The sequence below is a fragment of the Macrotis lagotis genome, chromosome 2 (assembly GCF_037893015.1).
Source record: "Macrotis lagotis isolate mMagLag1 chromosome 2, bilby.v1.9.chrom.fasta, whole genome shotgun sequence".
Lineage (NCBI taxonomy): Eukaryota > Metazoa > Chordata > Mammalia > Peramelemorphia > Peramelidae > Macrotis > Macrotis lagotis.
The window spans coordinates 242,966,199-242,978,216 of NC_133659.1; the positions used below are offsets into that span (position 1 = coordinate 242,966,199).

Below are 12,018 nucleotides of genomic sequence, written 5' to 3' on the forward strand. Positions count from 1 at the left end.
GGTAAACAGAGCGCAGGCACGTGTCATTGCTCTGCGCAGGCGTGTTATTGCGTTTGCGAGAGGGCGACGCAGGCGTAGCCTCTAGTATGCTCCCGGCACAACGTCCTCTCAGGGCCCGGATAGCTCAGTCGGTAGAGCATCAGACTTTTAATCTGAGGGTCCAGGGTTCAAGTCCCTGTTCGGGCGAATCGTTTTGTAAACTATTTACTGATTTTTAAAACAAATCAGCTTTTCCTTTCTCGTTTTGATTTCTTCATTTGAAAAATGATCAAGGTTAAAACACGAAGGTTAATCATTTTAAAAATATGAGCGAACTTTCTTTTTCTCCAATTAACAAACATTAATTTTCTCTTAACCCCTCCTACCCCTCTAAGGAAAAAAAAAAAAGAAAAACAAAGCTTCTGTAGTATAAATCGAGCAAACCAGATTTTGTGGCTATATTTTCAAAGGAAATTACTTCCTTTTAGGAAAACGAAAGAGTGGACATCTGAAGAGCATTTTGTTCAGAGGAAAAGCTTCTGGCTTGTCTTCGAAATAGAGGAAGGAATAGGGGAAGGGGAAACAGGAGAGGAAGGAGAAAAGAGGGGACGGAAGAAGAGGGGAGAAACAAAAATAGATGCTAAAGTACCTATAAAAGGGATACAAGAAAGCCCACACTTAAGGGTGGTTCCATGGTGTAATGGTTAGCACTCTGGACTCTGAATCCAGCGATCCGAGTTCAAATCTCGGTGGAACCTACTTTTGCCATACTTTCATATTCAAAATGGGATAAAAGTTGATATAAACAAGGTTTTTTCCACATTCCAAATTTCAAAAAACAATTTTCCTTTCAATCAAAAGCTTTCCAATTCAATGGAACTGAACTGATATTGAAATTGAAATAACTCCCGTGAAAGAACCTGAAAGAGTTTTGAAATAGGATATTGGGAGGAATGTGAAGCCTAAAATACAGTTTGAGGATTTTTTTATTTTGAGAAATTTAGAATCTATTATCCTTAGAATGCAATTATCTGTTACAAACAAATATTCATTAATTGCCTACTATATAACGGACCCTGGGGATATTATACAACAACCAATCCCTACTTTCAAATAGTTAACATCTAGCCCAGGGACAAGTATATATATGTACTTTTAGAATAAATACAAATAAATACAAAAATACAAAGTAATTAATTTAAGGAGATTTGGAAGGGAAGATACTAGCAATTGAAAGGATCAGGAACTGTAGTAGAAGGAGAGGACTGAAATAAGTCTTGAAGGAAGATAATGATTCTATGAGACAGTAGAATATGAATCTGGTTCAGAAATGGAGGTAATCAATATACAGCAAGAAGATCCCTTGGGCCTTGTCACAGAATCCCAGAGGATAAATAGTACACAAGAACATTAGAAAAAAATAGGTTGAGGACAGACTGGGTCAAAAAACGAAAAAGCTTAAATTTTATCCTAGAGGGAAGAGAGGGCCACTGGATTGAATAAGAGGAGTGATATCATCAGATTTTTACATAGTACCTACTCTGGGCTCACTCCCAATTTGTACTCCAGCTTTTGATCTGAGGTCCCCAAAGGGTGACTACCACCTCCAGTCCTAGGCATTGCCCTGTAGGGCCCTGTAACTCTTTAGCCACTATCTATATAGTTATCTTTAACAATCTTTTGGTAGAATAAATTCGCTTTTAGTGAGAAGTTGCTATACAACTTTCCTCCCAAACCTTAGGACTCTCTAGTGTGGCAGGTACTCTGTATAGGAAGCACATGTAATAATGGGATAACCAAATGCAGAGAATCTTTTCTCCCTTCATAGAGTCCTTTAAAAAGTTCCACTTCCATTTGGCTTCCTGCAGTGTGGAGATGGAATCAACCAAGGTGAGTTGTGAATGGTCCAAGGAGCGGAGAATTTGTAGCAGAGCTTACAAGCAGCCACAAAAGCAAAACCTGCAGAAGGAACGTGATGTCTCCTTTCCTTGTAGAACAGTGCCCCAGCTCCTGAGTCCAATTCATGCTGATCAAGAAGGATGCTGCTCAGGGATTGTTTAGCTTGCCGCTACCTCTGCTTTGAACTCCAGTAAAAGGTTCATCCTATTCCTGTTACCAAAAAAAGTCAAAGGATATCTTTTCTGAATAAAGGCATTCTTAAGCTTTCTTTTAAAACTAGGTCAATTGAAGCTCATCTAAGAAGCCCTCTTCCCCTCTCCCACCCAGACCTCACAGAGTGCTTACTTTTTTTTTCTGTAACTCTCTGATGCATTTGTAGCATATCCTCTGTGATCATCCTTGCACTGGGTGGTCGAGTCCCCAGAGGGTGTCGTATTTCTTTTTTTTTCATGACCTTATATGAATGAATGAGTATTCTGAGATGCAAGTGCCTGGGTGACTGGAAGACTAGAAGACTGGGAAATGCATCAGATCTATACAAAGTCTCATTAATAACTGGAATCCCATAATTACTAGCAGTAGTAACCACAACAAAGTCTGATAAGGCCCACAGAGACCTGCTCTTCACAGCCTAGTAGGGGATTGACCCCCCCAAGCTTAGACATTAAATTCCAAAAGGAGTCAGCCCAGCTGAGCAATGGGAGCAAAGGATTCTTATGAAGATTCCAATTCACTGAAGTTAACATTTTGGGGACTCTGAGAAGAGAGAAAAGATCTCAGAATTCTTGGGGTGAGGTATTGTGGCTTTCAGTATAATTGTTAATGAGCCCCTGTCTCGTCCCTTCATCTCAAGCAATCAGTTGTTATACAAAGAATAGATGTTACCAAAACATCTCCCCAAACCAGGATCTTTATCTTAAGCAGAAGGTCCCCGAGGAAAGTGGGCTTAGGCTTATAGTAGTTGGAACAGAAGATTTGTCCCACCTTGGAGGCATGCTCTGTCTCTTCCACCCCTGCACATTGACCTTGTAGAAGGAAGGATCATGAACTAATTGTACTGATGAGGCACATGTTTTATGTAACACAGGAAAGAGAAGGGAACCTCTAGTTTTCTGGCCCTGGATATCTTTTCTCTCTTCTCAGAGTCTCCACAAAGTTAGTTTCAAAGAATAACATCTTCATATGACTCCTTTGCTCCCTTGTTCTGGGCTCCTCTGGGGATTTGTTTCCCAAGCTTGGGGGTCAATCTCCTGCGCTAGGCTATGAAGAGTAGGTCTCTGGTGTGCCTCTGTAGGTCTTTATCAGACTTTGTTGCTTTTGCTGTTGCTACTAATTAAGGGACTCCAGTTGTTAATGGGACTTTGGCTTTGATGGGCAGTCTCCCAGGCATCCAGGCACTCCCACCTGAGAATACTTATTCATTCATGTAAGGTCAGGAAAAAAAGAAACTTTACAAAAATAAAAGAGTCATACATTCAGGGACACATGATAACCAGGTAGAAAAATAAAGCTTTTCACTCCCCTTCTTCCATCACTGACTCATTCCTTCTAAGCAAAGAAAAAAAATTTAAACAAAGGCAACACATCTACCTTCTCTAAAAGTATAGACTAAATTCCAAGTCCACAATTCCTACCTTTCTACTGAAAGGTTTCTTATACAATTTCCAGGGCTGAAATTATTCAATACAGTTTCTCAAGATTTTTTTTGCACTTTTAGCATTTATATTCTTATAGTAATTGAGTATGGGATTCTATCTGAGGTCCATTTTCTTATCATTCAGTCAACAAGCATTTATTAAGTACCTACTACTATGTGCCAGTCATAAGCATCAAGATGGATCAGTGGATAGAGCAGAGTTTAGAATCAGGAAGACCTGAGTTCAAATTTAGTCTCAGACATTCTCTAGCTCTGTGTCCCTGGACAAGTCACCTCCATTTACCTTAACCCAGAAAAAAAACCCTATCTTTTGTCAAATAAAAGCCCATGAGGGGCAGCTAGGTGACGCAATGGATAGAGCCCTGACCCTGGAGTCAGGAGGACCCCAGTTCAAATGTATGGTGCGTTCAACTGAACGAAAACAAATGTCTCAGAGACTGAGCTAAGCCCTGAAAATAATCTCGAATGAAAAAGACAAAGTACAAACAATCTATCTATAAAACAATGAAATACTTAAGAGAGGATCACAGGAGTGTTAGCGGAGGTGCATGGATTCAGAACCAGTGGAATGGCCAGACCACTCTGATGCCAAAGTATTATTTTACTAATTTTATCAGTGATTTGAATAAAGCTACATATGACATACTTGCAAAATCCAGAATTAACAGAAAACTTGGATGAATAAAATGTATTTTGGATGACAAAGTTGGGATACCTCCCCCCCATTACTAACTGTGGCTAAAATTAGTCAAATTAAATTTAAGAGGAATTGGCATCAAAAATCTTACAACTGGCCTTTAAACAGAATTTTTTTTTAGAGGTGATGGGGCTAGTCTTCAGGGTGTCTAAAAGATAGTTTAGGGTTTCTGTGTCATCAATCATCCATTCAGTATAAAGAACCCCAAAAGCTAATAGGATATTAGGAGTCACAAAAGATATATAGTCTCTTCATTCAATGACTAAGAAATAGACTATTTGTACTCTGCCTTTGTCAGGTCACATCTAGAAAAGCTATAACTCGTTCCGAGCTTATGTTTTGGGAAGGATAGTGATAATCTGGAAAAGATCCAGAGCAGGGAGACCAAAATAGTGAAATCCTATGAGAACTGGTTGAAGGAAGTGGAACTGCGTATATTTAATCGGTAGGAGACATTGGTGATGGATGTCATAGTTGTCTTCAGGTATTGGTTCTTTTGGAAGATTTACTACGCTGGGCACACCAAGAGGTCAGACATTAAAATGAAGCAGATTTAAATGTGCTATGAGAAACAGATTTCTCGATACTGAAGGCGCAGATTTCTTTTTCTCTAAGACCGGTACAAGTTTTGTTTTGTGTGTTTCCGTCCCGTCCCTGGATTCCCTCGCTGCCGGTGGGGATCTCCGCTCGGGCGGGCGGGGCAGCGGGCTGCAGCCTGCCAGCTCCACGCGGCGCCGGGGTCCGCAGCAGCCAAGTCCTCGGGTTTTACAAAGTCAGGCGAGCCTCAACAGCTCTCCCCGCGGAGTGAAGGAGGTCGGGGAAGGACGAGCACAAAATCTCTCCGCCGTGGAATAAGCGAGGTCTTTTCATTATCAAAACTAAGCTCGCCTTGGCAGCGGTGGGATTCGAACCCACGCCTCCGAGGAGACTGGAGCCTAAATCCAGCGCCTTAGACCGCTCGGCCACGCTACCTGCGCGCAGGGCCGGCTCCTCCGAAGCTTGTTGGCTCTCGCTTCGGGCCGCGCGCCGCCGTCCCGCGACGTGGCGGAGCCGCCGGCCAGGCGCCCGGGAGCCAGCCGCGGGCAGGGAAGGGGCGCGGCGGCGCCCGCGGGGCCCCGGGGAAAGCAGTTTGTTAGGCGCGGGGAGCGGGGAGCGGGGCGGGAGGCCCCCGGCACACAGCCCCCGGGCTGGGCGGGAGCGGGCGGGAGGCGGCGGAGGAGGGGCCCCGGAGCGCCGGAGCCCACGGCCGGGCGCCGACACGCCGACGGGCTGACGCGCGGCGCACGCACACGCGCCGGCGGGCGGACACGCATGCGCCGCGCACCCCGAGGCCGCCGCCCGGGCGCAGCGCGACGCCCGGGGCGCGCCCCCCCCCGGCCGCGGCCGCGCGCACGCCCCGCGCGCGCCCTCGGGCCGCCGGCCCGCCCTCTCCCCCCGCCCCCCCCCCCCCCGCTGGCAGCCTCGGCCGCCCTCCCTTCCCCTCCCTCCGCTCCGCGCTTCCCCCGGGCGGCGGCGGTGGCGGCTGTAGGGCGCGAGCCGCGAGGGCCCGGCAGGTGGCTCTGTGGCGCAATGGATAGCGCATTGGACTTCTAGTGACGAGAGAGTCATTCAAAGGTTGTGGGTTCGAATCCCACCAGAGTCGTTTTATTTTTTTTCGTGGAGGTGTTTGGCGAGCCGGGCGGACGCGGAGCGGGGAGGCCCGGGAGGCGTTTCTCCCCGTCCCGCCCGCCTCGCCGTCCGGCCGGGGCCCGTCGGTGCCGCTCCTCCCCTCGGCGCACTTACCTGTCAGCCCGCCGTGCCGCCTGGGGGGAGGGAAAGGACGCGGAGAGCAAGGGATTCCAGCATCACTTTATTCCATGCACTAGGGGCGCGCGGGGCGGGGCGGGAGGCTGCCGCCCTGGGCCCTGGAGGGAGGGGACGGGGAATATATATTCATATAGATACTATATATAATATAAGCCCGGCTCTCCGCACGCCCCGCCGCCCGCGCAGTCTCTCGGGGCTCCGCCCCCCGCGCCCCCGCCCCCACCTCCGACGCCCCTCGCCCGCTCAGGGCCAAGGTCTCCAGAAGGCGGGCGGCGGGGCCGCCGGGGACTTGCCCCGCGGCGGCGCCCTCTCTTGTCTGTGAGCCGGGCGCAGTCCTGTGTGCGGCGCCGCGGCGCCCAGGTTCCTCTGCCAGGGGGTGCGGAGCGTCGGGGGCCAGGCGGAGCGGGGGCTGGCGGGGGGCAGGAGGGGGCGCTGGCGGGCGGGGGCGGGCAGGCAGCCGGGCGGCAGCGCGGCGGGGTCCGGCGTGGGCCGAGGAGCGGGGCAGCCGGGCTCCGCGGGCTCCGGCCGGCTGGGCTTGGGCCGCAGGTAGCTGTGCAGGGTGCCGAGCAGCTGGGCCCGCGTCACCGGGCTGGCCTCGTGCACGTAGGTGGCCAGGCGCAGCAGGCACTCGCGGAAGCCGGACAGGTAGCAGCTGGTCAGCGCCTCGGAGTCCGGGCTGGGCGATCGGGCGGCGCCTGCGGCGGGGCGGGGGGAGACAGGGAGGCGGGAATCAGGGCGCGGGGCGGCGCGCGCGTGGGGGAGCCGGGGCGCGTGCCGGCGTGCGTGGGGGCGCGGGGGGGCGCGGGGACGCGGGCGGGCGCGGGGACGCGCGGGGAGGCGCGGAGGAGCGGGAGGCGCGGGGGCGGGGGCGCGGGGGCGGGGAGGCGCGGAGGAGCGGGGGCGGGGCGGGGGCGCGGGGGCGGGAGGAGAGGGGAGACGCGGGGGGGCGGGAGGAGCAGGGGGCGCGGGCGCGGGAGGAGCAGGAGGCGCGGGGGCGCGGGGGCGGGAGGAGAGGGGAGACGCGGGGGGGCGGGAGGAGCGGGGGCGCGGGCGCGGGAGGAGCAGGAGGCGCGGGGGCGCGGAGAGCCGGGCCGGGGCGGGCCCGGGGCGGGAGAGACCCAGCGGGCAGCGGAGGGCGCCGGAGGCCGGCCGGACACAGACACGCCGGCCGCGCGGCCGGCAGCTTCGCGAGGGGCGCCCCGGGGCCACGCCGCCCCCCACCCCCGCGCCTCCGCGGCCCGGCCCCGCGCGCTGTACCCGCTGTACCCGGGGGCTCGGCCCGGCTGCGGTCCCTCAGGTAGCCCACGGCGAACTCCAGGATCTCAGCCTTCTCCACCTTGGGGTTCCGGAGGTTCTGGAGGCGGGACGGAGCGAGGGGAGAGAGACGGGGGAGAGGGAAAGTGGGAGGGGGAAAAGGAGCGGGGCCCGGGCGCGGAGCCCACCCTCGGGCCGCGGGGCCCGGGCCGGCCGGGGCAGACTAAGCAGGCCCCCACGGGAAGGGGACCGGGGGTGCGGGGCTACCGAGAGAGGGGAACTGGGGGGACGGACGTGGGGGCCCCTCGAGGCTCCTCGGCCCCTAGGACACGGACCAGCCCCTTAGGTCTTGGGAAGTCTCCACCCTGACACCAAGGACCGGACACTCGGGAGGGGCTGACCCAGGAGGGCGACTTCACTGACCTGGTCCCGGGTCCTCTCCAGCAACAAGAGCCTAAGCTCCTCCAAGCTCCGATTGATCCGATCCCGACGCCGCTTCTCCACCAGCGGCTTCAGCATCTGTGGGCGGGAAGGGGGAGGCCGGACCAAGCCATACCCGAGACTCAGCCACAGACCAGCTGCCCAGCTCCCCGCTGCAAAGCGTCCGCGGGGCCATCGGCCCCCCACCTTCCTAAACAGCTAATCACAGAATAATGCCAGACCCCCTGCTTCCCCATGCGGTGTTCACCTGCCTCCCCCAAAGTCTCTCCCATTACGAGTCCAGGATTCAGGAATTTTCTCCTTGGTTCACGTTTCCCTACTTCCCTCTCTTCTCCGGTCTTTTTCTATTTTTCTCCTCCCCACTCGTGCCTTATTTATGAGCTTCCTGTCTATATTTCCTACCTTCATGATTCTAGCTTCTCCGTCCCTTTCATTTTCCTGTCCCCCATCTCTGTTTCTATTTCTGCCTCATCTTTTTAATTCCCCCATCTCTATTTTTTAACATGCCTTTCTCTTGTCTCCTTGTACCTCTCTTCCTCCCTCTGTCTTTTCCTTCCTTACAATGGTGATATTTTTCTTCTTCCTCCATCTTTCTCTACCTCTCCCCTCCCCCCCTTTTTAAATTCTGTATATTATGTCTCCATCGATCAGGAACCATTTAATCTTATTGCCTCCTTCCTTCCCCTTCTCCAACCTTTTCTCTTCTCCTTGCTCTCTCCTTATCGATCTTTCTCTAAAACTTACCCCGAGTTTTCCATCTCTCTTATCCCAATCCCTCCTCTCACCCAGGCCCTCTATCCACCATCTCTCTCCCTAGCCATTGTCCCTTTCTCTCCCTCCTACTTTAGTTTTGATTCGTTCCCTCACTTTTTCCTCCAACCCCAATTCTCTAATCTTCCCTAGATTCTCATGTCTTCCTTGTATTCCACTTCCCCCTTTCCTTCCTCTCTTTGTCCTCTGCCCCCCTTCTTCCTCTTTTCCATTTCCATTATTTGGCCCCAGTCTCTGACTACAACCACCTTAGCCTTCTCTTGTGGGTCCTTCTGGTCCCTCCCCCAAAGTTTCCCCAAAGTGGAGAACTTTTCCTGTCCTCCCTTTGTTTTTTCTCTTGACTTATGGGTGCCTTCTCTTCACCCTCTCTCCCTTACCTTGGGACTATCCCTGTTTTCTGCTCGATCCCGGGTCACCATCTCGCATCTGGACCTTGGAGTGGAGCTGGTCAGCACCCACCCAGGGCTTTATAGACCACCAAGGGGCCCAGGGCACCACCTCTCTCCAGCACCGCCTCCAGAACCCCATCCTCCCCGCCCCTCCCACAGCCTATTTCGGCCAGACCAGGTGTGAACGGCCAGCTCAAGACTCCCTGGTCTAAGGACACGAGCCTACCGGAAAGGGGAGGTGTGAGGAAGGGGAGGCAAACGGAGCTAAAAGGAGAAAGGCAGCTTTTTGGGGACTGATGTTTGCCCCAAGAGAATTTGTGTGGGGAGGGGAGGATTGGGGTTAGAATCAGAAAGTTAGTGGCTTCACAAATAGGTCACAGGGTAGTGTTATGGTTGTAAGTGAAGGATGGATTATTAGCAAATACCATTATTATTATTATCATCATCTCATCCTTTTTTGGATGAAGTTCAGAGAGAAAAGAACATATCTCAATCCTGCTGTTATTCTTTTCTGTTCTCAATCCTGCTATAACTCTTCTATTTACCTGTAGTGGTGCTCAGGTGAGAGACAACGTACCGTAATGGCCAGAGAACTGGCCTAAGAACCTCAAGACTGTGACTTCAAGTCTCCTCTCCTATACAATAGTAGCTATGTGGTGGGGTCATACATTGCAGAGAAAGTTCTCCTAGTCAAAGAGGATTTACCCTTTATTAGCGGAATCACAGGTCGAGCTCTTCTTTTTTTTATGCTGGATAGCTTGGATACACTTAAAGTCAGAAAGACTTCAAGACCTGCCCATATTGGCTATGTGATCCTGAATGAACTACTGGCTGTTGCTCTAATTTGGGAGGGGGAATTCTTAATTGGAAGCTCCAGATACCAGTAATCGACACACATAAGCATACATAAGTACATATTACTGCATTTCACATGTTAACACTTCACTTTTTCCATAGCAATATACTGCCAGCAACCCTGTGAACTCTTTCATGTCCTTCACACCAAACTTTTCTAGTGCCTGCTCCCTAGTCCTTCCCTGTTTCCCTTCCTAGATCTTTTATTTAAAGCTCACATTTAATATAGTGCCTTATAGTTTATAAATCAAGTGTCTACAAATTCCTGCTTCCCCATTCCAATCCCTCAAAAGTATTTCTTCCCTACTTTTCCCATTAGCAAGCCACGCTTCTCACTTACATAGTGATTTCACAGGACAGGGATGTGAACACAGCTGGGTTGATGGAGACCCACTCTGGGGATGGGGACAGAGAAACAATGCTTATTGTGTCTTTACTGTCTGAGGGTAAATATGGTACACATGTAAACTCCATGATAGCTTATCTATCATAAGGGACTATCTTATCTGAACCTGAACCTCTCCTATCTCTTCTTGTGTTTTGATGTTAACTGAATTGTGTTCTAAACCTTCAAGATGATATCAGGAGAGGGACTGCCTTGGCCTGTCTCTTTTTCAATGTACACATGTCACTGGAAAGGATAGGAATAATAGCTTACTAGCAGGCTCTTTGCTAAGGGCTTTTTAATTATTTTATTCAATCCTCACCATCACCCAGGAGATAAGTGTTATTTTTCCCATTTTGCAGAGGGGGAAACTGAAATAAAAAGAGGTTCAGTGACTTGCCTAGCATCACATAACTAGTAAGTGTCTGAGGTCAGATTAGAACTTCCTGACTCTGTCCTGGGCACTCTGTCCATCCAATACAAAATTAAGACAAGGCATTTCATGCACATATCAGAGCTGAAGGAGATCTAAGATCTTATCTAGACCAATCTGGTCATTTTATATATGAAGAAACTGAGCCCCCCCCCCCAAAAAAAAAGCACAGTGGCTTGACCAGAGTCATATAATTTGTAAGTGGTAGAACCAGAAGCCAAACCTAGGTCTTTTGACTACCACTTTCCAGTAACTACCGTCCATCCCACCTTTGTCCAAAAAAGAAAAATTTTGATTCTCTCTCTTTGTAGAAAGATAAAAAGAGAAGCAGAGAAAGACAGAGACAAATAAACAGGGAAATACTCAGAAAGACAGGAGAGAAATGCAAGTAGAAAGCCAGTTTTTCCCAGGTCTTTCCTTGTGTTCTGGTAAGGTCCAAAGCCTTGTAAATTCTGCAAAGATCATAAATTTGTTCTCTTGAAAACATCTCAGCCAGTATAATCAGGGCAGGGTGCCCTCAGGTCTACAGGCACAGACTCCCTAGTGAGGCCAAATGGGACTGCACAGATGTTGAGGGGGAGCATTGCTGAAGCCTGAGACCCTCCCCACCCCCCCTGGGAATTTTGGGTCAGATTTGTGGCTTCCTTTTCACCAGACCCTGGTAGAGGAGGGAAAAGTTGTTCACAACCAGGTGTGGGCCCAACCCCTGGCCATATGGGGTGGCCTTAATGACCTAGAGCAGGCAGGGTTGGGAGCAGGGGGCCAGGAAAGGGTCCCTCCTCTCTCTCCCACCATACTTCATCATCAGTTCCTTCCCAGATCAGTAAGGCTCTTATCAAAGTGTCCAGAAGTCTCTCTCTGCAGCCTAGGATCCAGTTCTGATCTGTGCTGAGCTAGGTCCTACTTTTCTGCTGGTACAGGATCCTCCCAAAAGGGATGGAGTCAAGATTTCAGAATATCTATCTACCTTCATCTCAATTCTAACCCTAATTCTGACATGTTACAACCCCAGACTGTAGCTTCTATGTATAGTTTGCTTTGCATACATTTGCATTTTTTTCTATTAGATTTAAGAGTAGAAACCATGTTTTGCTTCTTTTTGTATCCCTAACAACAAATCTTTACTGAATGAATGAACAAAGCATCTCCCAGATCCACCCCTATCTCCTGCAGAAGGAACCCTGCATCCTGGACCCACCATAGCCTGTGAATCCCCTCCAGCCTAGGTGACACTGGAGGAACCTTGGAATCATATATGTAGTAGGCAGGCACTTAGTTAATTGGTAGGCAATTGGCTTCTATCCTTGAAGGAGAGCTAGCTTTGGTTCTGGTAGAAATGTCATTTGAATATCATTTTTGATAGCTTTCTAAAAAATATAAGTATTAAAAAACATTTTTAAATGAAAGCCAGACTTCTATCAGGTTCCTGAAAAAAAAGTTAAGAATACTCTT

General features: G+C 50.4%; 1 protein-coding gene and 4 non-coding genes across 5 annotated transcripts; 3 read left to right on the forward strand and 2 right to left on the reverse strand.

Annotated features, from left to right (window-relative positions):
• The first annotated feature begins 113 nt into the window (after window positions 1–113).
• TRNAK-UUU (transfer RNA lysine (anticodon UUU)) lies at window positions 114–186 on the forward strand. The gene has a single exon. It is a non-coding gene; the product is annotated as a tRNA-Lys (tRNA).
• A 479-nt stretch (window positions 187–665) lies between these two features.
• On the forward strand, window positions 666–737 carry TRNAQ-CUG (transfer RNA glutamine (anticodon CUG)). Its single transcript has one exon. It is a non-coding gene; the product is annotated as a tRNA-Gln (tRNA).
• Window positions 738–5,122: 4,385 nt separating this feature from the next.
• TRNAL-UAG (transfer RNA leucine (anticodon UAG)) lies at window positions 5,123–5,204 on the reverse strand. Its single transcript has one exon. It is a non-coding gene; the product is annotated as a tRNA-Leu (tRNA).
• Window positions 5,205–5,787: 583 nt separating this feature from the next.
• Window positions 5,788–5,874, forward strand: TRNAR-UCU (transfer RNA arginine (anticodon UCU)). The gene is given in 2 exon segments: window positions 5,788–5,824; window positions 5,839–5,874. It is a non-coding gene; the product is annotated as a tRNA-Arg (tRNA).
• Window positions 5,794–8,923, reverse strand: HES7 (hes family bHLH transcription factor 7). The gene is made up of 4 exons (XM_074221011.1): window positions 8,882–8,923; window positions 7,716–7,811; window positions 7,296–7,392; window positions 5,794–6,733 (listed from the first exon to the last, which is right to left on the reverse strand). The coding sequence occupies exons 1-4, from the start codon at window positions 8,921–8,923 to the stop codon at window positions 6,282–6,284; spliced, it is 687 nt and encodes a 228-aa protein (XP_074077112.1). The 3' UTR covers window positions 5,794–6,281.
• Between the last annotated feature and the right edge of the window lie 3,095 nt (window positions 8,924–12,018).

Excerpts from the sequence above, each read along its gene's own strand:
- HES7 (XM_074221011.1), bottom strand. The coding sequence starts at position 8,923 with ATGGTGACCCGGGATCGAGCAGAAAACAGGGATAGTCCCAAG. Across the intron at positions 7,393-7,715 it reads TGGAGAGGACCCGGGACCAG|AACCTCCGGAACCCCAAGGT; the intron begins GTCAGTGAAGTC and ends TCCCGCCTCCAG. Across the intron at positions 6,734-7,295 it reads CGAGCCCCCGGGTACAGCGG|GCGCCGCCCGATCGCCCAGC; the intron begins GTACAGCGCGCG and ends GCCCCGCCGCAG.